The sequence below is a fragment of the Talpa occidentalis genome, unplaced genomic scaffold, assembly GCF_014898055.3.
Source record: "Talpa occidentalis isolate TD23 unplaced genomic scaffold, MPIMG_talOcc4v2.1 talOcc4.7, whole genome shotgun sequence".
Classification (NCBI taxonomy): domain Eukaryota; kingdom Metazoa; phylum Chordata; class Mammalia; order Eulipotyphla; family Talpidae; genus Talpa; species Talpa occidentalis.
The window spans coordinates 16384218-16411295 of record NW_023605083.1 but is presented as its reverse complement, the minus strand read 5'-3'; the positions used below and the strand labels follow the sequence as shown (position 1 = coordinate 16411295).

The 27078-nt window shown below is 34.8% G+C and overlaps 1 protein-coding gene across 6 annotated transcripts in view; it reads right to left on the bottom strand.

The window, feature by feature from the left end:
- MPDZ (multiple PDZ domain crumbs cell polarity complex component) overlaps window positions 1-27078 on the bottom strand; it is a 175962-nt gene that overhangs the window by 77010 nt on the left and 71874 nt on the right. For all 6 annotated transcript variants that reach the window (XM_037492286.2, XM_054688743.1, XM_054688742.1 and 3 more), the window contains exons 11-17: window positions 18845-19028; window positions 17878-17940; window positions 13857-13963; window positions 13014-13160; window positions 7521-7685; window positions 5634-5807; window positions 4224-4433 (exon numbers count right to left, since the gene is read on the bottom strand). In XM_037492286.2, coding sequence (XP_037348183.2) covers window positions 4224-4433; window positions 5634-5807; window positions 7521-7685; window positions 13014-13160; window positions 13857-13963; window positions 17878-17940; window positions 18845-19028 — 1050 coding nt within the window. The remainder of the gene's footprint in view (window positions 1-4223; window positions 4434-5633; window positions 5808-7520; window positions 7686-13013; window positions 13161-13856; window positions 13964-17877; window positions 17941-18844; window positions 19029-27078) is intronic.

Sequence of the window (27078 nt, the reverse complement as noted above, 5' to 3'; positions counted from 1 at the left end):
GGGAGGCCCAAGCTTCAGAAGTTCTAACAGCTATGTGCACATGTGCAATATGGATTTATTTTTTTCATGTTTTAGAACTCATATATGTATTGACATTTTATTTATGTCTTGCTTCTTTGGAAAACTCAGCAATAAGATCTTGAATTCTATCCTCTGTAGTTACTCAATTTTCGTTGTGTGACTATATCACATTTTATTTATCATTATATTCTCTGTGGACATTCACATTGTTTCTGATTTTATGTGAAATTTCTAGATCTTTAAAAGCACAGCACAAGTCAAAATATTTTGTTTGCTGAAGTTGGCCATTTTCAAATCTATTTAAGGTATGAATACCAGAGAGATTAGATATCATTCTGTGTTTAAAACTACTATTTGAACAATTCAGAAGAAAGCATTTCACTACTGTCTAATGTTTATAGTGAGTTGACAGTACAAACTTTGCTTGTTGCAAGGTTTCTGGAACTTTTCCCTTGGCATTAAACTGTATCTTTTCAGTGAATATCATATAGATAAAAGCATGGAAAATTATGAGTTAAACTGAGTTGACTAGATATGTGATTTTTCTTTGAATTTTATTCCTTTGCGTTGATATTTTATTTTGTTGTTATTTTAAGCTGTCACTTGAATGCCTGACCTTCTGATATACTTTATTTTTAACTATCCTGAGCTTGTATTGCTAAGTTTATGTAGGCAGAAGACAAATCTGATATATTCTAGATTAAGGGTCCTGGGAGTTTTAGTTTTCTTATTTGAATGGATTGCTTTTGTAACTGAGTTTGTATTTTAAGTATTTTTAAAAGAAATCATGGAGAATACTAAATAACATAGCAATCATCATTGTTAGAGGTTCCTTTCTTTAATTTTAGATAGTTCTCAATAGAATTGAAAATTATTCCAGAAATGACAGCAGCCATGGGAAAAACAGTTTGGGTATTATGCTGTTTTAAAACTATAAAAATGCCCCAGATTTAACATATGTCTCCTAGCCCTTCTTACTTAAAATACTTAGAGGCAAGTAGAAAATTTTTCTCATACTCTATTAAATGCCTGAATCCATTTCTGTTGAATTTCTACATTTGTCTTTAAGATGACATAATGACAAAATAATGTAATTATAAATTATATAAGTGATTTGAAAATTTGCAGGCTGCACTTTTGATTTTTGAATTTTATGATACCAGTTTGCAATTTATGTTACTTTTCTAGTGTTCCAAGGTTGGGGCAGGCAGGACATGAATTTCTAGTCTTTTTCTTGTTATTAAGGTAAAACTGACATAAAAATTTATTAGTTTCAGATATACAACATAATGATTCAATATTTGCATGTACTGTGAAATGTCTCAACAATAAATCTAGATAACATAAATGCTTTTTATAGGAGAATATCAAAGTCTATCAAAACTATCTTTTATATCAGTAATCTGATCATTTTTATCTACCAAATAGCTCACTAAACAATCACTTCATATAGAAAGCAAGCAATTTTTCTGTGTTAACATGTAAAAGAATTTGTAGGAAAACAATTTAAAAAGAATCAGTATATCTCTGTTATGCCTTACTAGAATACTAAAGAATGCAATTTACTTGAAAAAGAATGTTAATGAACCCTAGAATAAAGCCTCTTAGTTTAACATGACTGATTAAAAAAACTCTACATGTACATAATCTAATTAAATTGTGATCTGAAGCTATTATTTATTATAATCTGAATCACACTCATAAAAAATCTTAACATATTTATCCCAACTCAGATAAAATGGATAAAACATTCAGGTAATTGTTTTAACTATATCATCCTATATGAGCAATACATGCAAAAGCTGTATTATAAGGGAAAATGCTGCAGGAGGCCTTGTTGCTCCAGCCAGATAGGATACTGACAAGCAGCAAAGAGAAAGGGCCTCACACCGTGGGGCTGAAGATCTGGCATTCCTTTGCTTTTTGTTCTTGGTCATAGAGAGAGAAAAATTTATCAAAAAGTATATTAGGCAATAAATTATATGTATCAGCATATTGTAAGTAAATAGCATGAAAAATTGTTTGTTTAGAAATTAGTTGTTGGGCAGTTTGGCCCACTTGACAATGGGAGATGGTTTATTAAACATGCCTGACAAGCATTACAATACAATAATTATAATAGGTCCTTCTTTTGCCTTCTCTTGAAGTTTCTTGGGAAAGTTTTTAAATGAAGCTATTTGAGTTAAGGAATTTCTAGGTAGAAAAAAGTTCTGATAGCTGAACAGCAGCTGGCCCCCGGCTGAAGGTCATGTGAATAGAATAGTCCTTTGATGCTTAGGCTTTAGCTGATAGGGATGCACTGGCGGTTATTCACTGTTTTAAATAATTGTCTAAATGAAAAAATAAGTAGCTTTAATGTTAGGTTTGGTTTATTATCTGTTAACCTTGAAAGCTGCCGTCTAGCTGAGACCTGTAGGGGCCAGTAGTCTATGGGAAACATAATATACTAATTGTTTTTGCTTTACACATGATAATGTATTTCCTTATTATTATTACTAATAATGAATAAAAAAAGACCTGCTGAGTCTCTCGGCAGAAGATACTAGCACCTCACCAAGTGTCAGTGTCTCCTCATTCTACCTCATCCCCTTCCCCCTCAGCCCTTAAGTTTTCAGTTCTTTCGTTTCCGCCTAGGCCGTCTCATCCTTTCAGGAACCCCTGACAAGACGTTTTGTCGGAGGCTGGTCCCCGGCAGGAAAACTTCTTTATTTTTTCCCACGAGTTTAACAGTAAACCTTACTTTTATGTAAGTTATTTTTCATATATTGTAATGTATATTGATTTTGAAATATTAAATAGTCCCATGAAAGACATTTATTTTGCAATGAGTTTAAAATTTTTCTTTAAAGGATCTGGGTATGGTTTCTTCTTAATGGCAGTTAAAAAAAAAAAAAGAATTGTTCTTCTTGATCTATCAGACCAATATATGGTCAATCTTAAGAAATAAGTAGATTCCCCTAATGCTCTCTCTTCATTCCTTCTGTATTCCCTTTCTTATTGCTCTTTTGTTCTAATTTCTACAATCCTGGTTTGATTTTAGGTTAAATTAACATATTCTTCCAAGTTCTTCTCTCTGTTTCTTGTTTTTCATAGAAATATTTTCATTTTATTAATTCTTAAAATTTTTTACATAATTTTATAATTTTGGATGTACAACTTCACCCACCCCACCATATGTTCACGGCTTCACTACCCTCCACCAAAACTCCAGCATTGATATCCTATCCTCTTCCTTTCTCTACCCCCTCTCTCTTCTCCACATTCCCTCAGGTAACCACTGTATTTTTCAAAGACTCTAAAAACTCCCTGCTGTGCTTTATCAGTTTGTTTTTTCTCATTATTTAAATTTGACAAATGATTTTCATATGTTATTAAAATTCTTTGTGGAATAAAAAATGGAGCATGAATAAATTAACAATAAAAATTAACAAAGCTTACTATTTCAACAAATTCCTTTACAAACCTTACAAATCTCTGCTTGATGTTTATGCAAATATAGTTACCTGTTTTCTTAAAAGAAATATATTTAAAAATATACATGGAAAAAATCCATAAACATTAAGAATGTCTCAAATAGTTAACTGCAATTCAGCGACAAGTCCTATGCTGCAATGACCATACTCAATAGAAATATTGCTGTTATGTAGCATAGTTACTTGTTCTTAATATTATAATATTAATGATATAGAGGCTATTCCCTCCAAGAGGACAGTTACAAGCTAAAGAAACAACTTTGATAAGTTCAATTTATTGCTCTGTAGTAATTAGGCAACAAATGTGTTAAAGGCAATAGAATATAGAAACTTAAAGCAATTCTGACTGAGACTCTACTTTTCCATTATAATTAAAGAATTGTTTGTTTGTTTGTTGTTAAATGTTACTAATTTCTCAAATTCCCTACAATATTGTTGTTAATTTTTCTTGAGAAATAATTTGATTCTGTATTCCTAATAACCTTATTAAATAAAAAAGGCCAAATGTGAACCACACAGTAGCAAATTACAATTTATTCCTAAACTCTTTTTCTTTCTTTCATTCTTTAAAAATTTCATTTGAAATTAAATTTTTACAGTTGCAGAGCCAATAATCACAAGTACACAACAACCATCATTCAATCACAAGAACAATTAAAGCTGAAAGTACGTCTACAAGTCATTTTTTCCCCAAATATAAAAAGAAATCAGTAAAATCAGAATTCTTACAGGTAAAGGCTTGGCAACTCCTATTCTCACAATCCCTGGTGGTGCACCCTTTAGTGCCTGGACAGCTTCTTCAAGACTGCTATTTTCCAAGTTAACATCATTGACAAACATAAGTCGATCTCCAGGAAGGAGTCTCCCATCCTTTTCGGCAATGCCACTGGGCACCAGTGAACGAATTACGATCACGGTGCTTGCTGGATCAACTGGATCCTGACAGAATGGAAAGGAATTTAAAGGTAGCGTCTTTACATTGAAAAATACTTGCACAGGTTGCCCACTCTAAAGTGTAATAGATGGGTAATTGTTTCATGCATATTAAAAAATTTATATAAAAACTCTAATGAATTATAGGAGTAATGGTTATATGGGTAAAAGTTTTTAGAAAGTTTAGGAGGAGTTCACCTTACAAAATGGAACTCTCACCTTCCAGTATCCCTAAGTAGACCACTGAGATTGGACACAAAATTTTGAAATCATAATTTTAAATTTTTATAAATTATCAAATTTTGTTAACTATTATCTGAGGTTATAAGTCAGATAAATTAATTACTAACCTTAGTGTTTTATAAATAGCACATGACTTACTTCAGTGAGTAAGCTGAAGGTAGGGTCTGTCTTTTTGAAATGAAGAAATAGAGAGACAATATAATGTTTGGTAATGCACTGTTATCAGTTACACAAGCACTTTAATATTAGAACAAGGCTCCAGAATTAGTCCCTATGAGGAACACAATTCTCTGGAGTCATCAGAGATGGTTTTCTAGTTCAGTATTAATTAATGAGGAGCAACAGCTGCACTCTATCTGATGGTTTTAGCATAGCCTCAGTTACTCAGTAGAGAACACAGTGCAGGGTAAGGATGCAGGTCACACTTGACCAATTTGAGCTTATTCATAATTCAGTCAAATGACAGGAATACTAGAATTTATAATATATCTAGTTACAGGTCTATCATTCACTTGAAACAAAATAAATATCTAATACCTTTCGTCTTACCATTAAAATAGGAAACACCAATTAAGAGCAAAGAAATAAAAATAGTTTAGACATACTTCCAAAATGATAAAAAAAAATGTATTTCTACAATATACATAAAATATATTACTCATGTTTGTCAAATCCGAAGAGCTCAAAAATAAGAACTAGAAAATGCAATCAATTTCAAATCAATTAAATTAATTGATCAATGTATTAAATTATTTAAATTTTATTAACTGTTCAAAGTAAACTTTAAAACCCTTTATTATAATCAATGGAGAATCATGTAAATTACTATTCTGAAAGATTTACTAGAAAGAAGAAAATGTCTTTGATGATGATAAAATGACTTCTGCTTTTTCTCTGCTATCAATAGTACACCTTCAATATTGGTCAGCCTTTAAAAACACTGTTAAAGTAGGACAGATTTACCTGATAATCTAAAATGCTAAACCCAAGTCCTTTGCTCCCTTTTTCCAGCTCAATGTGCTGAATATCAGCCTCCCACATGGCCAAAGGTCCTTGAACTTCCTCCACATCAGGCGCTGCCAGGACAGGATCCTCTGTCTCTGAGGATCCAATGAACTCACCAAGATCTACATGAGGCTAGAAAATAGATCAGACAGCTCTTATTTCAGAGGCTTAAGTTTAGCAGATACACATACAAATACTACAAATAAAAGGGAGATTGCTAGCATCTGTTCAGAACAAACCCTCTCATGTAAGATTAGCAACTGCTTATCATGAAATCTTTAGGAATTAAAGTACCAATTATTGAAAGTTGTTAAACCAGAAGAAAAACCTAATTTGTAACAAACATGCTTGTAAAAATGCATGGCTCAATGGCCTCCTATAAAAACATGCACAGCTCAGCAGCATGATCATGGGGGATTTTCATTTTTTAATCAGTACTGAATCATCATTGAAGGCAGGGAAAAAGTGTAAAGCTATTTATGATAGTAAAGAAAAACAATTCCTATGATAAAAACTATTCAAAAAGAAAATGGGTATATAGAAAACTTTCATACTCTATGCAAACAAGGGTGCTGAATGCTATGGGCTTGTACACATGATCATTTCATCAATAAATTAACATACATAGGTAAGTTTTGAAGCCTATCTCTATGATTTCTTACCTGTACTGTCTTAGCAATATTCTTAACCTCAGTTTCAGTTACACATCTCATATAATTTTTGAGGATCAAATGAGGTACATTTATATAAGCTCTAGCACAGAAATGGAGGTTCAAAATGTTAGCTTCTTTCAGCAAAAATAAAGTAAACCTAGGTTTTAATTCATCTTTGTTCATCTGTGCCAACATATCAAATTTAGGAAGGACATGCTGCTGCTGATACAATCCTATTCTGTATATCACTTTTCCTTTTAATTATTGAATAGCCTAAGACCATGGCTACATATATGGCCACCTGTTTTATTTTAAAATGCCACTAAAACTGTATTAAAAAAAAGATGAATATGTTGTTGCTAGACTCTGAGTGCTACACAATTTGGAATTATTGTTCTCATTCTGTCCTATTCCAATCATCCAAGTGAATATTAAACTATGTACTTTAGTCCTCAAAGTTTTCTAATTCCACTATATGGATTCTTCATTCTAATAGCATCTCTCATACCTTAAATTAGATATGACTATACTTCAAATTCTGCAAGGTCCAAATCTTAACTTTAGATATCTATTCTAAGTCCTCAGAAAAGTTCAGGAACTCTATTTCTTAACATTTTGATGTGAACAGGAAAGAATAAGGGAATAGGAAAATGGATATCTGAGTTTCTGGGTATCACCAGATTATATCTGACATGCAGCATTGTAAATTTTTGACATTTTTAAAATGTGACTAGTAGCAAATAAGTAAAACCTATACACATAGAATAGTAAAACCTATACACATAGATAACGTATCTATTTGTATTATAGCCATTCACTGAGCAGTTATGCTGGACAAGTTATATAAAAGTATCTCATACCACATATGTAGTGTATAGTCACTATTTACATACTTATCTCTTCTGTAAAGTGTACCATCTACTACCATTATGCACTTAATATAATTCTCTGAGACATCATGGCTGACATTTTATAGAGGAGAAAACTGAAATTCCACAATATAAGGTAACTTGTACAATGTCACAGAACTGTAGGTCCAACCTAATTCAAACCCAAGTCTGTCTGACTCCAAGGTCTATCCTACAAGTCATGGGCTATGTGAACAAACAAAGTACACAAAAAGAAGTATTAGGAAAAAAAAGAAACTCCATTATGTCTACTCACAATAGTTTCATATTTGCAAATCAAATACCTTTTCAGTGAGTTCAATATCACATAAGTCCAGGCTATCTAATTCTGATTGGGAGGAGGGGGGCACAGTTCGGCGGCAGCACACCACTGTCACTTCTATTGGCAATTCTTTTAAAATATTCACCACATCTTGGTGACTTTCCCCAAGCAAAGTTATGCCATTCACCTGTGGAAAAGACATACAAAAATGAACATTTCAGCACAGGAATGCTACTTTGAAAGGGTTTTTTGTTAGATAAATAAAAATAATATGGTAATTACCACATCTCTGTATTAGGAGATACAGAATTAAACCTGCAGCAATGCAATTTAAAACATTTAATGAGAAAATTCAGATTTTTGTTGAAACTTTATCTTCTAAAATATTCAGAGAAAATTCACCAACTTTCATCCATATTTGTTCTGCAAGTGTAGTAATTTGGAAAAGTAGAGTTAATAAATATATTCCCAAGTGATAAAGAGAAAAAGAGAATGTCATTTTAAAAGCTCATATTTTATATCATTAAGTGAAAAATTAAAAATGGAAAATGATAAATACTGTATGCTAACATGTTTTAGAAAACGTGTATAAGGGAAAACATAGTCAAATTTTGTTATTTACTCATTAAAAATATCTCGAATACACAGAAGCAAATACAAAAATGAAAACTGTTTGCAATAGAATAGGGAAGGGACTTTTCAATATATATTTTTATATTTTCTGTGTTCTAAAACATAAATGTGTTAACTACTCTAAAAAATTTAATAAATGTTTAAAAAGTTTTATAGTGCTCTGGATCTCAAAAACAAAAAAAAAAAAACCTGGGCTTCACCTACAACATGGCAGAATAGAATTTGGGATCACCCCCTTCCTTAAAAACAACTGTAAAAAGATTAATATATGCTCATAGGAACATCCAAACACTCCATCCCATCAAAAAGTCCCAGGACTTCCCTAATAGCGTCTGGAGTTAAGGCTGGTGAAGGCTGAAGGGAAGGAGGGGGAAAAATAGAAGTGGAACCTGACTGGGCTGGGTCAATCACCCAAACCATGTAGGAGACAACCTGTACCATTATGAAGCCCCCGGAGGCACTCTGCTGACACATAAGGGGAAACAGACCAGCCCTGGGGCAGGGGGATTCATAGAGTACAGGCCTAGCAACTAGAACACCATGGTCAATCAGCAGGGGCAATGAAAGGTCCCTCCTCTACATCCCCTCCCAGGAGAGAACAAAGAAACGCCAAGCTGAGCCAAGCTGGACTCCATAAAATGTCCAACAGTAGAGTGAATGACTTGTAAGATAACTTATGAATCCTCTGGGAAGGCAAATGAGGAGTGCAGATACTGAAGCACTGCAGAAGCAGCAACAGAGGCAGGGGCAGGCAGCGATGGCCACAGCGAATGGCCACAGTGACAGGTCTACATGCCCCACCACACAGGCTGCATCACCTTCTGGCCAAGTGCAAGTTAGAACCAGACATGAGCCTGCTGTCCACATCTAATTCCTCTCACCAGGAAACTCAAGCTTCACAGATCACAACACTCAACAGAAAAGGGCAGCAGGGATGCAAGGTGAGATGTTTACATAATCTGAGCACAGAAGACAGCCTGTTATGGAACAAAAGAGGAGGAGACAAAGACATCCAAATTTACTCCTCAAAGTGAGATCCAGCATTAAAGCCCAAACTGCCCTTCAGCTGCTACCTTAAGCAACTCAGAGGAAAGCAAACAAATGAAACCCTAGGACCCCAAACACATACACACTCACAAACACACACACACACACACACACACACACAAATAAGGCACTACACATAACTAGGAATATATGAACACAACATGGAAAAGCAAAATGAAGATGAAGACATAAACCTGGGACAGAAAAGAAAGGCTCTAAAGGACACAGGTTTAATTCTGTATTTCCTAATACAAAGTTGTGGTAAAACAGAGGACCTATCAGGTAAAGACTCCAAAAAAACAATATGAAAAATGCCAAATGTGCTATTGAAGGTCAGGTCAAAGGCAGATAGGGAGATACAAGATGTTAGAAAAATGGCCCAGGAACAAAGAGAGCTCTCAGAATGAAATGCAGACAAATTTAGAAAGCACTTTAAGTAAAAATAAACTGGCAAAAGAAAGTGTTTCAGATGTATAAGACTCAAATGAACAAATCATCTGCTTAGAGGAAGAGAATCAAGATAAAGGAAACATGAGGAAACTCTATGAGAAATTCAGATTCCACTGGAAGAGGAAACTTAAGAATAATTGTGATCTTAGAAGGGAAAGAGGAAGAAGTGAGAGAAGACACTGTTCAAAAAAAAAAAAAAAGGTAACTGAGACTCTCCCAAATCTGAAGAATGAAATAATGTGGATGTCCAAGAAGCAGAGAGAAAATTCAAATTATCAAATTTAAAAGGACCTACTCTTAGCCATACCATTGTCAAATCACCAAAAATAAAAGATAAAGAAAAAAATTTCACAGGAAGCAAGAAAAAAATACATATAACTTACAAAGGCTCCCAATTAGGATTTCCCCAGACTTTAACGCACACACCCTCCAGGTAAAAAGAAAATGGAAGAGTTCACATTCCTAAAAAACAAGAACTGCAAACCAAGGATTCTCTATCCCACAAAATTATCATTCATACATGAAGCTTAAATAAAGGTTTTCCCAAGGAGAAGCTAATGGAGTTTACCACTACCAGCAGAGTCCTTCAGGAAATGCTGTAAGTAGTTTTTCTACTGGAAAAAATAAAACATAAATTCCTATCAAAATGACAATAGCAATACAAGACCAGAAGCATGAGTAAGAATATTATGAGTCAACAACAAAACACAAAGGGGAAGGAAGAAACAGACAGAATCTATACAGTGAATTCAGATTCAATAGGAAGACTGAACCAGAATGAAATAAAGTTTCAATTCACAGCTGCTGCAAACAAAGAAACAAAGAGAGCAAGAGCCCAGGACCAAAGGGCTTCACTTAGTGAGTTCTAACAAACCTATAAAGAGTATTTAATATCTGTCTTACACTCTTACAAAAAAAAAAAAAAAAAAAAAACTGAAGAGGGAGAAAAACTCTCCAACGCATTCTAGGAGGCCAATATTACCCTGATCGCAAAACCAAAGATGGCACAAAAAAGGGAAATAATGGGCTAATATAGCTGGGAAACAAATATACAGAAATCTTTAACAAAATCGTAGCAAACCAAATACAGCAACATATCAAGAGAATGACAAACCATGATCAAGTAGGCTTCATCTCACGGATACAAGGCTGGCTCAACACACACAAATTGATCACTGTCATTCATTGGATCAACAAAAAGGAAGACAAAACCACATGATCGTCTCAACAGATACCAAAAAAGCATTTGACAAGATTCAACATCCACTGATGATAAAATAAAAAAAAAAAAACCTAAAAAGTGGGAATAAATGAAATTTATCTAAACATTAGAAAAGCCGTATGTGACACACAATTGTCATCATACTCAATGGTGAAAAGTTGAAAGCAGTCCTACTAGGATTAGAAACAAGATGGATATTCACTACTACCACTGTTATTTAATGTAGTATTGGAAGTCCTAGACCAAGCAATTAAGCAACAAAAAAAAAAGGAAAAAAGAAAAAAAAGAACTGAAAGTGAAAGGGGAAGTTAAATGCCACTATTTGCAGGTCTCCCTGGTGGCCTAAAGGCTAAGTCTCAGTGCTATCACCACTGAAGCCTGAGTTCGATTCCCAGCCAGGGAGCTAACCCACATAACGCAGCATACCTCTCCGGTCTAGCCCAATGCTCCCCTCAGCAGTGTATTTCAGTAGACCCGTCTGTTCTGCTCCCCACTCTGTCTCTGGTGAATCCGCTCACCCCCACACACCTCTGGCCTATGCCCCAGTTCTTACATGCATGCATAAATAAAAATAAATCTTCAAAAAAAAGTCACTATTTGCAGGTGACATGTTACAACACTTAGAGACACCAAAAGGCTACAAAAAATCTTCTAGAAATAATTAATAGAGTGGCAGGATACAAAATCAATACACAAAAATCTGTGGCATTTCATATGAAAAAATGTATGTATCAGTGATATTTCATATGCAAACAATGTATCAGAAGAAAGGGAAATAATGAAATAAAGGGAACCATTTACAAACACACCAAAAAAGAATGAAATGCATGAGAATAAATTTAATGAAGGAGGAAAAAGACCTGTTTATTAAAAACTATAACACTCTGTTAAAGAAATAAGACAAAGAAATGTGAAGATAGCCCATGTCCACAGATTGGAAGAATTATCATCATTAAAATGGTTATATTACCCAAAGCAACTTATAGATTCCATGTAATATCTATCCATATATTAATGAATTCTTCAAAGGAAAAACACCAATTACCCACTTTTTATGAAAACATGAACGCTTTTACACAATCCAGCAATAAACAACAATTAAAAAAATGAGCAAAGGGCCTAAATAGACATATGTTTTTAAGCAGACATTCAGATAGCCTATAGATATATGAAGAATTATTTAACTTCACTTATTACAAGAGAAACTAAATTAAAACCACATTGAGATATCACTTCACCCTGTGAGTATGGCCCAAATAAAAAAGAATGGAATCAACAGACATTGGAAAGGTTGAATACAAAAGAAACTCTTATCTGCTGTTGGTTGAATGAAAGTTGGTGCAGCCACTGTAGATAGTGTTATGGAGATTTCTTAAGAAAATAAAAATGGAAATTCTGTATGATCCAGCAATACTTACATTAGGTATTAATGCAAATAATATGAAAATTCTAATACAAAAAGATTTAACTGTGCCTACATACATATCAGGACTGTCCTAATATGTCCACTATTGCCAAGTCATGGAGCCAAACATGTGCCCTTCAACAGATGAGTGAATAAAGAAATCTGGGAATGTATACTCAGTGGAATACCATACCACAATGAAAAAGATGAAGTATGGCATATGGGACAAAAATGAATGTACCTCGAGGAGATTGTTAAGCAATATAAGTCAAAGAGTGAATGACAGGGAACAGATGGTTTCACTCATCTGTAGAATATACACAAGCAAAATATTATAGGAATAAATCTTGAACTCAGTAAAAGAAAATAATGATTATCAGAAGGGATGGACAGAAGAAAGAGGAAGTAGGGAAGGGAGGCAGATGGGATATGTGTGCAGGTGATTTCAAGGAAGGTGAGTAGAAATGTGTACATATGGAAAAATAAGTATGTCAAAAAGAAATATATCATAAAAATCCTCCAATGGTGTGGGGAGGGAGACCCTGCATGGAATTTGGTTTACATCAATGCACATACATACACAAAAATTCTGCTTTATATGGATTATTTGTACCTTTATATGGATTATTTATACCTCTCACTCACGTACCCTTTAGAGTGGAAAGTGAATATGACAACTTACTTATTCATCACATTAAGCCTCTTGTAGCATTTCAAGAGCTTTATTTAAGGGGTTTGGAGATGGCATAGCTCCTTACTTCTAAAAGTTCATCTCCACTGAAAAGCTTCCCGCTGTGTCCAACAGGACCTTCTGGTAGAACAGATCGGATAAAATGATGCCCCACGGTTGCTTCCAGACTTATCCCCAACCCACTGTTTTCACTGAACTTGCTCACATGCGCCACCTGAAAGGAGAAACATCATCATAATTCTAATAATTTTCTTTTAGTACTTTTATAATGTATGTATTTAACAAAATGCTCAACTTCCTCACAAAAGCTTCAAAAATTTTATTGTAAAGATGCAAAGTTTGGGAGCTTCATCTTTGAAAGGTATTTGAAAGGGTATTGATGTCTCAGTTTCATGAACTACCATAAACCATATGGGTGCAGTCAGCTACAAGCACCCAAGACACTTTGCAGTTCCCACAGATGTTTCTAACAAATGGAGGATAGTCACAACTACCACAGATAAATACAAGGGGCTAATCTCAAGCAACACTATAGAAAAGGACCCACACTTAGCACTTACTACTGTGCTAACCCTTAGAGAAGTAGTTGTTATCATTTGCTTCTCATAAACAGAGCTAGTTTCCAACCCTATTTCCTATATTAGGAAAATGAAGTTTAAAGAAATGACTTTAACCAGGGTCACGCAGAGAAAGAGTTTTGAACCTAAGCAGTCTGAACTTTCTCCAAACTGAATTAATTTTTTTATACCTGACTCTGTACATTAAGTTCTTAAAAAAAAAAAAAAAAAAAGTCCTAGGCATTTGCTACTTCTCTAGGATTCTTTAGGATGGTCATCTTTATTACTGTAATGAACTTTCTACTCTCAAATATAGCTACAAGTTGGAAAGATAAGGTGGTAAGCTAACCTACCACTATTTCATAATTAATTCCCATAATCCTTTGCCACTTTGTCAGCAAAGCAGACTCCTGTTTTATATCTTCTGCCTCTTCAATCTCAGCTGACAGCAATGGATACCCTGAAAAACCATCAACAAAATTAAGTTAGTGACAAACTACAAAAGCGTCCCTTTCATAAACTTTGGAACATTGTAATCAGAACTTGTCTATCACAGAAGTCATGCTCTTCATCCAACATGAGTTACTCATTTCTCTACATATTCTAATAATTTTTTAAAGATTTATTTATTTATATATACCAGCAGTGGGTACAGTCAGAAGCGCGGGAGGATGAGTGAATTCACTAGAGTCAGAGCAGGGTGCAGGACAGACTGACGAAATACACTGCTGAGGGGAGCAGCAGGTGCAGCAGGAGAGAGGTCTGCGTGCCATGTGGGACCCTCACCAGGTGGCTGGGGATCGAACCGGCACTGCAGAGGCTGTGGGCAGCTTCCCAACACAATGCTCAACCACTGTGCCACCGGGGAGGCCCTACATATTCTAATAATTTAATTTAGCATGCTATCATTTGTATGTCAGCACTGTTCTAAAAGATCCCTTTTTTTTTAAAAGATTTATGTATGCATACAAGAACTGGGGTACAGTCCACATAGAGTGGGGAACAGAACATGCAGATCTACTGAAATACACTGCTGAGGGGAGCAGCACGGAAGACAGGAGAGGTCTGCTGCGCCACGTGGGTCACCTCCCTGGCGGGGGATCGAACTCATGCTGAAGAGGCTGTGGACAGCTTCATAGTGTTAAACCCCTTGCACCACCAGGGAGGCCCTAAAAGATCCCTTTTGAATCTTAACTATATTTCTATTAAAACATCTGATATTATCTAACTTTTTTTAAAATGAGTGAGGACTCTGAGTCACTACAAGATTCATTTGTTGTTTTTTTTTTTGTTTTGTTTTAGTTGCCCTTTTTTTTTTTTTTGGTTATAGTAAAAAAAACACACAGCCTTCTATGTTATTTTTATCACTTTTATTGTCATTTGGTTCTATGAAGGAAAAAAAAAAAAGACTGCACTATACCTAAGCAAAACAAACTGAATTAACAACATATGCAACTCATAAAAAAATATAAAGAAAACAGAAAAAACTGTGGTTGTATATTAGATAAAACCCCAAATTAGAATGCCACTAATTGGAAAATGGGAGATGGGGGGTATTTAGAAAATAAAATCACTAAACATTTACATAAACAATTTTACATGCTTACCTAATATAATGGGATGAATAAATTGTACTGGAGAACTATTGGTGCTTTAGCAGTGGGTGTGGTGCAGTAACATACATCTGAAGAGCTGTGATTCTACACCTCTGAATCATATACAAAGTTGTAAACCAATGTCACCACCATTTAAAAAAAAGCCTAACTAAAATAAAAACTGGTTAAGAATTTTTCTATTCAGTTAACTGTTCATTTATTTTTATTGAAGTAGCACTGGTTTATAAGGTTGTTTGTCATTCATAGGTTTAGAATCACACCTAATCAGATGTATGATACCATACCACACCACTGCTAAGGCATCCATAGTCCTCTATAATATTTTAAATCAAATTCAAAGATTTCCACTTTGCCTCATAATCTTTTAAGAAAATCTCTTTAACTCTTCAAATTAATTTTTAATATCATTTTTGGTATTCAAATTCAAATTTAAAGAGCATTCCAAATTCAGATTTCTCATTAGCTATCTCCTCTTTACTGGGAATTAATGAGCTTTCACTCCAGGGCTACTTGGCAAATTTCTTATGCCTTAAATAAATTTTGTCTGTCTCCACAAGAAACTAGAAATAAATAAATATATATATATATATATATATATATATTTTAGAGACTAGCCCCCCAAAATAAGTGTTTTCCTCTTCAAAAGTAAATTCAGTTAGGAGAAGGATGCAGGGCTAAACAAAAATTCTAAGATATCTCTGACCCTAATGAGGATTAGAAAGAGAAGAGTAGCTCAGAGTCCCTCTTCCTCCCACAACCCCTGATTTTGTTGTGTTTATATAACTGGGTAGTGACTCAAGCAATATGGAATTTTAAAGGGAGAAACTGGGGAATCTGTAAACTACTGATGAAGTTAACCTGACATCTGTATTCCTCCAACCAACCCACAGTCACATAACCCTCCCTCTCCTTTCCCAGCTCTCCTAAGACTGGATTTCATGAATATTTTAACAATCAAAATGTTCAGTTTTCTCATCTTACTATCAAGTCAAATGACTTGTTCACACTTACATGATAAGTCAGATTTGTGTGGAAGAGGCAATGAACTCCTCTTATTTCCTGTTTGAGGACCAGCTTTGGGGTAGATGCATTAAAATCACTTGCAATTTTTTCCTTCAGTTAAATTTATTTGAAAAAGATTTTATGACTTCTGATTCTAAGTCTAGAACCTCTCCCACCCATACTCCCACACACATATGCACATTTACCAAAGTCAAATAAATGTTTCTGAGCCTTTAGGAAGATGTCCTGTACTCATCCCCATAGACTCTCAAGTTTCATGCTTTGAAACATTTTTATCCTTTCCTACTATGCTAGGTATCCACTAAATAATTTCTTCAACTATTATGGTAGAAATGGCAAAATGCTATTAACCCATATGAATTTTACACATCTCACTTCTGGGCTATCACTGGAAACACAAATAATCCTTTAAAATAATAAAAGAAAATCAAAATTTTGAGCAAAAAAAAAAAAAACATGAATAATGAAGGAGATGCTTTAGAGAATTAGGAAGCGTTAATAATAGTACCTAGTAAAGGGCAGAATTTGCATGAAGAGAAGTCAATCTTGGACTGCAATGTTCAGTGGATTTAAATTACCAAAACCTCTAAAGTAATCTGACACATAAGGGAAACACACAATCTAAAAAGACTGTAGTAGGGCCTCCCCTGGTGGCACAGCGGTTGAGCGCTGGGCTACGAAGCTGCCTGCAGCCTCTGCAGCTCTGGTTCGATCCCTGGCCACTGGTGAGGGACTCACATGGCGCAACAGACCTCTCCTGCTGCGCCCACTGCTACCCTCAGCAGTGTACTTCATCAGTCTGCCTATTCTGTTCCCCGCTCTGGCTCTGGTGAATTCTCACACCCTCCTGCGCTTCTGACTGTACCCAGTGCTTGTATAAATAAATAAATCTTTAAAAAAAAATAAAAAATAAAATAAAAAGACTGTAGTAACTGGCTTAATAACATGTTAAAATGATGCTGCTATAAAATTTTTAAACAGCTTGGAGGATTCTAGGTTATAATAATGAAAGACATCTTAGGGGTTTAATAATTTGGAAAATTTCTTTCTAATTCAACATCTTAATATTAAAATTTACAACTTTTGAAATTTTTAGAAGTGAGGAAAAACTTTCCCAAAACCTCAGAGTTTCATTCCTAAGAGTTTATACTTTCAATCTCCAGTGTTTATTTTTAAATGCTTTATAATTTTATTACTGTTTGCTCAATAAGGTAGAGACACATGACTACACAGGAATAAAGGAACTGAATGAAAATAATTGATTTTAGCAACCCCTAAAGGCTATTTTGATCTACTAAATTAATAACATCTAGGGGCCTCCCTGGTAGCAGAAGGGGTTAAGACACAACCTATGACATAGCTGTCCGCAGCCACAGCAGCACGAGTTCAATCCCCAGCCAGCCAGGGAGAAACCCACATGGTGCAGCAGACCTCTCCTGACTTTCCCACTGCTCCCTTCAGCAGTGTACTTCTGTCATTCTGCCTGTTCTGTTCCCCACTCTGTCTCTGGTGAATCATCTCACCCCCCACACCTCTGGCCGGTATCCCATTTCTTGTATGCATAAACAAATAAATAAATATAAATTAATTAATAACATTAATAACATTAATTATAAGGATTTAAGAACTTTTAAAAATTCTTTAAGTAATTTGTTATATTCATAGAAACAATTATATTTGAAAAGTTCTGTCTAAAAAATGAAAAAAAAAAGATAAACTGGGTACAGGTGTTTACCTTCTTCTTCAATTGGTAATATGCTGGTGTTTCTCCTCAAAGATAAAGAATCTTCATCTTTTTCTGAAATATAAGAATAGCTCATAGTTACTTTTTTTTTTTTTTTTTGGTGGGACCCTCGCCGGTGGCTGGGGATCAAACTGGTGCTGCAGAGGCTGCGGGCAGCCTCGCAACCCAGTGCTCAACCGCTGTGCCACCAGGGTAGGCCCTCATAGTTACATTTTTAATATAAGCAAGCAGTTGAATTTTTCCAAACCCACTGCATTTATATAAACCCTACCCTGAAAGTTTGTATTTTGTATGTAGACTTTTCAATAACCATATGTGCTTAAGAAAAGTTCATTAATGGGAAAAAGTATAAATATCTCCTTTGATTTGCCTCCTGTATCCTAGAACTGCAATAACTACTACATGGCATAAATTACAAAATGATCAGTTTGAGAAGCGAAGCAGCATTTTTATGCCAACAACCTTTCATCTATGCACCCTTACATCAGTGAGTTACATGGAGATGTCAGTAATTTTCAGACATACTCATGCACAAAGAGCTTACAAAAAACATTTTAAATGTGAAATTAAAGTTGATTCCTTCAAGGATAGGTTGGGTATTCAGAGACACCACAGGACTCACATAAATAAACTAATGTTCCCATCTCCTGAAAGAGGAAACATTGCAGTGAAATAAAAAACTGGCCTGAGACAGAAAGGTAAATGACTATGCACGATTCCAACAGAGAAATGGTGATTGAATAAGATAGGAAGAAATATGATTTATTCAGATGTTCATTTCTACAGTTAATGGACACACTGTTGGTTCCAGTTAATCCCAACTTCATTAAATTTCCATTTTCTTGATCACTAATAGACATTTAAGAGTAGAAATCATTTTTTAAATAAATTATTTGAGAAGGAAGAAAAAAACCTTAATGACATGAATGTGTAACTAAGCAGATTAACCTGGCATTACCTTTGCTTATGCTGGTATCAACAGGAGACAAAACCACCTCTTTTGTGACTTCCTCCCTTGATGGGAGCTCAGCTTCTTGCTTCATTCCTCTCCTCATCAGTGTCAGGTGTACAGTTTGTCCTGTGTGTCTCAACACCTCTACTGCCTGTTGATTGGTAAAACCCTGCAGGTTTGTGCCATCTACCTGTGATAAAAACATGTTTTTTTTAAATGGATATTTGTATTACCAATTCACCAAATGCATGTTTATTGCTTGTTAGTATGAAAAGAATGGAGAATAAGTACTTCCCTAATTGGAGAATGGGCATGACAATACTCTAATACCTTTTAGAGATTAGCTTATTTTCACTAGAATCACTCAGGAGGGTTTCATTTAATATAAATTATAGCATCCCATTTCTAGAAATTGTAAGTCAACAGTCTATGGTAAGGGCCAAGCTTCTATACCTTTTAAACCATTTTTTTATATTTCTCAGGTGATCCTGATGTACACAAATATACATATTACAAAGTCATATTTATATTGACTTTAAAAGGGAAAGACAACAAAATTGTCTTTATATCTTTCTTTTCAAAGAGTGTATGATTTTTCCATCTTCTCCAGCTCAGAAATAACACTACATTTGAAATGCCACTGTGATCATTCCAAATTTACATCATCTTATCTCCCCAGCATTGCTTCCACAGAACATTCCTCAAGATAATACTCCAAATTTTCAACAAAACTTAGAAAGGCATGTATCAACGGCCCTTACTTTCCATCACCATCCATCCTGAATAATGCTACCTATCACTCTTGTCCTCTAATTCCAGGGAGCTCATTCCAATTCCTTCATCCTGCAATGATTCCCTCAGCCATAGGGTCCCCCAAAAGTTCTGACCCTCAGTGTAGTTCCTTGATAGCCCATTCCAGTAAGTGCTACTTTCATTTGTTCATGTAGAAAACACCTATAACTGCTTTCGAGTGCACTCCAATAGTTACTTCCAAAGTTATGCTGATGTTCCGGACCACACTCAAAGTCTTCTTTTACCCATTCTACTTAATAACATTTATCAGCATTTTAATTTTACATTTCCTGTCATTTTGTGCCTTATGACTACATGCCTGAAGAGGATTGGACTCTGTCATTTTTGTTTACAATCATGTCACCAAAACAGAGCCATCTGCTCAGTTACACATGCACCCAAAATGAAAATACTAAGCCACTGACTAATACATCAAAGACTTATTTGTAAAGCAAATTACTTTGGGGGTGGGGAATAAATGTAGATTATACCAAGAGATTTTTATTTCATAAAGTAAAAGTGAAAAGTTTGGAAAAGTAGAACAAATTTTTAATGTACTTCATTTAAAATGTAATAAAATTCCAATAATTGATATTATTTCCATTTGTGAAATGACTATAGCAATGGCTATGCTTTGTTATTATAATTGCTAAGTTATAATAGATTGGTTCACAAGATGAAATGCCCTTATCGCAGATGTTTCTGGAAGAATGTAAAATTTCTAATTACACATATTTGTTTAATCTCATTTGTTTTATTATATATCCATATATCTGTTTTATATATAACAAAATAAAATGTACAATATAATTTATAATGTATAAACCAATCTATATTGTATCTGAACATGTAAAAAAGGAAGAAAAGGGATGGAGAAAGGAACAGTTAATTTTAGTTTTAATAATGGGCACATTCAATCAAAAATTTGGAGACTGATCTAAATGATGAGCTTATACTTGGCAAGTTCGCTAAGTTTTATATAATACTTTAAGTCTTGTATAATACTTGTTAACAGTAATATGGAAGCTTGAACACAGATGTCTAACCCTGTTCTCTTTCCTCTTACCATCACACTGTTGTTTCTCTTTGGTTCAACTAACAAAAATCTAGTAATAGTGAAAATACCGCAACAGAACTGGAAACTAAAGAATAAAAGTTCTTACACAAAGTAACTAGAAGAAAATTCTATGACCACAATATAACCAGGTTGAAGGCAGATCAACTGAATCTATATCAGGGAATAACTTGTGTGGTTGAGGAAGAAACCAGTAAAAATACAACAACAGCCTCTCATTTAAAGGAGGCAACTGAGTAATAAATGTAAATCCTAATCAGTGATTCCAAGAAATACAATACATGCCAGAGGTCACATCGAATTAGGAACATACAGTAGCAGAATATTACTTACATATAATGGTACAACACTATGTAAACAGGCACACACAAAAAACACCAACTCCTATACTACTAACAACACAAGAAACAATCTCTCAGTCCAAACTCCTGGAGAAGGTGCATGTACAGAAGCCTCAGCACAAACACCTTCCTATGAAATTGTTAGTGCAATGACTAGGAAAATAGATATTATTTTGAAAATTCCTTTCAAAAGGATTCAGATTTCATTGTATTTATGAAAATAGAGATTATGGAATAGTTAACAAAGAAAAAACAAGAATCTACCAAAAAGGAAAAAGAAAACTATTACAATGAAGACTGTTAATTTGATTTTAAATACTGTAAAAACAGGGAATGGAAGATAAGATCATACAATTTTTCTGTTTCAAAGGAGAAAAATAAACAGACAAAATGATCTAAGAAATATGACTGAGTGCATACAGGCTGACCTAGGAAATTCAACATAGTTGTGAAAAGAATTATAAGGAGAGATAAAGAAGGAAAAAAATAGAGAAATCATTAGGAGGTATGGACATTTACCTCAGCCTACAGATCAAAGATACATGAAAAAAAATGAAGAAAAAAAAATAGCACCTGATTATATATACTGGTAAAATTCTTCAAAGATCCAAAGAAAAAACTTCTATCAGTATCTAAGCAACAGAGTGAACAGGTTATCCAGAGAACTTGTGATAAAGAAATTATGAAAACCAAGAGTTTTATATATAGTGTAACGTGTGAAAATGAAAATTATGGTTGTGATGCTATGGTTATTTATATCTATACATAACCAAAGTGAGTTGAGAGGGGCTACCATGCAGAAATTTAAGCTAAGTGGCTAAGAACTATAGCTCACACATATTTGGGGCATAAAGGGGCTGGGATATTTAAAGTAAGAAAAAGAATGAGCTCATTTTGAAGAGTTCTATAATCCCTACCCTACCCACTCAGATATTTCACTCCTGGCTTCATATCAGAGGATTTTGTCACTTGCAGTAGGGAAAGATACAGAGGACTGTGTCTAACTTCATCAGATGGGGACAGGAGAGGCTGTTTAGTTACTTTGACAGTGGAGGAGAAAATTGCTGTCATGCTGGGAAATGTCAACAAACTGACCTTCCACAAAAAACAGAGGAGGGAAGTACATAAGAAAAACAAGGGCTAAGGACATTTAGAAATCACCCAAGAACATCTGTTGGAGGTGGCCACCCTGCGTAGTGAGCAAAAGGGCCTTGACCCGAGTCTCTAAGGCATGTGAAAACACATGCATCTCGGAGGAAAACCTCTGAGTGACAGGACTTGGTGTTGAGAGCCTGGAAAGTGACCTGCGTGGAGTCGGGCTTCTACATCTCCACAGTCTGAGAATAACAAAATGGAGAGATCCTGTGCAGTAAGCAGAAGGGCCTTGACCTGAGTCCCTAAGGCATGTGAAAACACATGTGTCTCGGAGGAAAACCTCTGGGTGACAGGAATTGGTGTTGAGAGCCTGGAAGTGAACTGCGTACATCTCCACAGATTGACAACAACAAAATAATGAGCGAACTTCCCAGGCTCAGGCTAGGAGGCGATAAGATTATGTGTGTGAGAACTAACCGCCTGGTATCCTACTGTCTGAAGTAAATAGATAATAGTAAGAAAATAGACTAACCATTCATACATGTTATCATTATGTGGTATGCTTTGATGTTACACCTGCTACAATTAAAATAGTATATAATGAGCACTAAGACAATAAAGATTTGCTGCATGCTGGACATGACAGTCCCCCATGTCTGATTTCCCTCACCGTCGCGGTTCAGGCTGGGACTCACTAGAAGTCCACAAACATCCCCAAAGGATGATAGGACCCAAAAGTGAGGACCTACAAACTGCAGAGAAACTAGGAGGAACAGGTAAGTAGTGTCAGTCAGACGGAAAAAACAAAAACAAAAAAACTCTGTTTTTCAGTTAAAGTTAAGTATTAAGTCAAGTATCACCACTGGGATAACCCAGGAACTCTGGAATAAAGAAGGAACGCTCAGTGACAATTTTAAATGTTCAGCAATAGTCTCTCCAAGCATAGAGCCATCTTATAGCAAGGATGAAATGTCTCACAATCCTTACCAACCTTCCTTCTCATCTTGCAAACTGTCAGGATCAAAAACCACAATAAGAAAGTGAGAAAGGAAAAGACAAGCTAGGTAGGGAAAGTCAGACTGGACGCACACCCTATCCTTGAGTCAGTAATCAGTTCATAGAAGACTTTTTGGCTGGGGTACAGTTTAAAATCAAATTATTATTTAGAATATTTTTAATTACTAAATTGAATCAATATTTGATGATTCTGATTGACCATAGGACATTTTATTGTCTGAAAATACATATGTCACGGGACTTGCTAAGATTTTTTTCCCAAGGAAAAGGAAAGATTCCTTGCTATAAAGGAAAGATTCTTTGCTATTAAAAATTGCACTATGAAGCAATCCGCAGCCTCTGCAGCACGATCCCCAGCCAGCCAGGGAGCAACCCACATGGTACAGCAGACCTCTCCTGACTCGCCTGCTGCTTCCCTCAGCAGTGTACTTCAGTCAGTCTGTTCTGTTCCCCACTTTGTCTCTGGTGAATCCTCTCACTCCTCCAGCATCACTGGCCTGTACCCCAGTTCTTGTATACATAAATAAATACATCTTTGAAAAAATAAAAATTAAAAGGGATGGGCAATAATAAAATTTTGAAAATTGTTTAAAATTATCCTCCCTACGTCTTCCATATGCAATTTTTGTTATCTCAGCCAAACAGTCTAAGTGTACAAAGACGACAAAAGAGATTCTCAGACATAAAAGGTCCAGAAAACCTAAGTTCTCTTCTTGTAAATTATGCTGAAAATATTGTTGATGGAATATTAGTCAAACTTAAAGTTTGAAGAAAATTGGAGCATATAAGAGCCAGTGCTAAGTAATTTTTTTATTTTATTTTTTTAAAATTTTAATTTTTTTGAAAAGTAAAAATCCACTTTAAATAATACTGTTAAGGCAATAAAATTAAAATTAAATGTTCAAGTCACACTCCTTAAAAGATATATAAGGTGGTACTAAATGCAATTCTTTAGAACATCAAACAACTGTAGACAATACTACTGTCCGTGAATAGCAGCTTCTTAAATATATTACAACAGATCTATTTGTGCTATGACCATACCTCCCAACTATATTTTCCAGGAAAATTAAAAAAAAAATTATAGACAAACATAATACGATCAAATAGGAATTTTCTGAAATTTTAAGCCATAAACTATTAGCAGTGATTTTCCATGGTATTTTCAACCACACTAAAATTTTACATTCTTTAAATTTCAAAGACAAAAAAAAATCTAAAATAAAGGCAATATTACTTACTTCCAGTATAGTAAGGAAAAAAACTCACAAAATCCTCAGCTTGGAGGTTTCATAATAATTGTTAAAATACACAAATTTTGGGCTGCAAGATTTTCCTTTACAATAGTTTAATAGAGTTTTTGCAGTAGAATTTTATTGTTTAAATCTTAAAAAAACACTATTTCATTAAGAAAAAACTAATGGGCAAGATTTTGTCTACTCAATAGAAAGCAACTTCAGGGCCTCCCTGGTGGCACAAGGGGTTAAACACTGCACTATGAAGCAATCCACAGCCTCTGCAGCATGAGTTTGATTCCCGGCCAGCTAGGGAGAAACCCACATAGTGCAGCAGACCTCTCCTGTCTCGCCCGCCGCTCCTCTCAGCAATGTATTTTAGGAAGTCTGACAGTTCTCTTCCCCACTCTGTCTCTGGTGAGTCTTCTCACCCCCCCAGCATCTCTGGCCTGTACCCCAGCTCTTGTATGCATAAATAAATAAATCTTTAAAAAGAAAGCAACTTCAATGTTAATAAAAAAACATTTTTCCATTATTTGCAAAATTTGATGACCTGAATTTAAAAACTTTAGCCAAACATCAAAACAGTATTGAAGCAGAAGCAACTGCTATAATAATCATGGATTCTTAAACCTAGATTTTGTTTCAAATTTCTCAGGACCAACATCTGTAATATAAGAAAAATAGTACCTAATTTTCCCAAAAATACAGTGTATAGAACTTGTACTGGGAAGATACTCAGAGCTGATATTAATATTAATAAAGAAATAATTATCAAACATGAAAATTCTAAGCCTTCCTAGAAGCAGTTTCTATTTAGGGATTATCACACTCAAACTATATTTAAGCAAAAATCACCAAAGCCTAAATAAGGCCCATAATCACCTCTGTTCCCTCATTATCATAGAGAGTTAAGGCAGCTTCAGATTCAAAATAATATGAACAATGGTAGCAAACTGCCAATGTGCTATCCCAAGAAGAGATCCAACATTCTTATAATGCACAGTGCAGATACCACAACTGTTAAGAATAAAAGCAGAGAAGAAACACTACATCTTGCAAACATCTTGCAAACCTCAATATATTGCTCACTTAATCTAACTGACCAAATATACTTCAAACACAGCCTGTACATTCAAAGAGAGAACTTGAGTTCTTAACAAAGTCACAGAATATCAAGGGCGCCATCGATATCTTTCCTTCTTGATATGCTAATGTAATAATTTCTATCAACCATAATTCTATACTGCTGTTAACAATGATCTCTGTAGACTAATCTCAAGAAGATGAGTATATGATTTTATCTAATGACAAAGTTGGCAAACTATGAAAAAAACTGGAGTGGCTTTCTAAAATAATTGTTATATAAGATACTAATATATAAATTAAGAAATGAAATCACTCAATTCAATTCTCTGCTCCTATGATGTCTATAGTAAAACAACAGAGGCACACAAAGCACAATTTGTAAAACAGGACTCTTCTATCAAAAGTTGTAATCTCACAAATAATACTCCTCTAAACAGAGATTTTTTTTTTTTTATTCTTCTCATCACCTCAAGAACTACAAAATAAAACAGTATAGCTCCAAATAGTTGCTGCCAAAGAAAACTTGAACATAGGGTGCAGCTTGTGAAAAATGTAACCAGGGGGAAGAACTTTACTGCCAATATCTCCAGAGTCCATGAGATGGTAGTATTCTGCACAAAATTGACATTTGATCAAAGCACTACATACTTCAGGAGCCTGAGAGGATTCTACCTTAGATGTAAGACAAGAATGCTGGAAACACACACACACACACACACACACACACACTAAAGATCAACACTGATGTCAGTGAAGACAAGTGATGTTACTGAAAACAAGAAAACACTTCAGAAAGAGTGTTTAGACCTTTAAGTCCACAATCTCCTTTGTCACTAACCTTGCCAAAACAGAAGTAAGTGTATTTGAAGCTCCACTTACATAAGAATAGGAATGACAAATCCTCAGGAAGCTATAGTGAAACTCTTTCAAATGTGTATCTGCTTAATTAACTAAACAATATTTATGTACCAAATATTACACTAGGTCTTTTTAATATCATTCATAAATTACTCATTTGGTTTCCAAAAAATCATATAAGCAAAGTTGTCATGTCCTGATTTTGTAGGTGAAGAAACTGAATCAAGAAAGCTTGCTGAAGAAGCAGGGAGAAGAATAACTAAAAGCAACCAAGCAAGTCCTCAAGGAAAAGACACACCCAAAAAGGAAAATCACCCACCAAAATGCAACAACAGTGACCTGGAAGAACTTCTGAGCCTTCCAGATAGAGAATTTAAAACTGTCATGATTAAAAAACTGACAGAAGTCATAAAGGAAAACAATGATAGGGGGAAAATGATTAACAATCAGAAGAATGAAATTGAGTCCCTAAAGAGGGAAGTGAAAGAAATGCAGGCGATCAAAGGATTAATGGAGGAGCTAAAGAACTCTGGGAAAAGCAATGAAAGCAGAATAGATAAAATGGAAGAATGAATAAGTACTCTCAAACACAAAGAAATAAAAAGAACCAAAACAGAAAAGGAAAGAGAAGTACAAATGAAAAAGAATGAAGAAAGATTTCGGGAACTATCTGACTCCATGAGGAAAGGAAATATTAGAGTTATAGGAGTCCCAGGAGAGGAGAGAGACATAGGAACA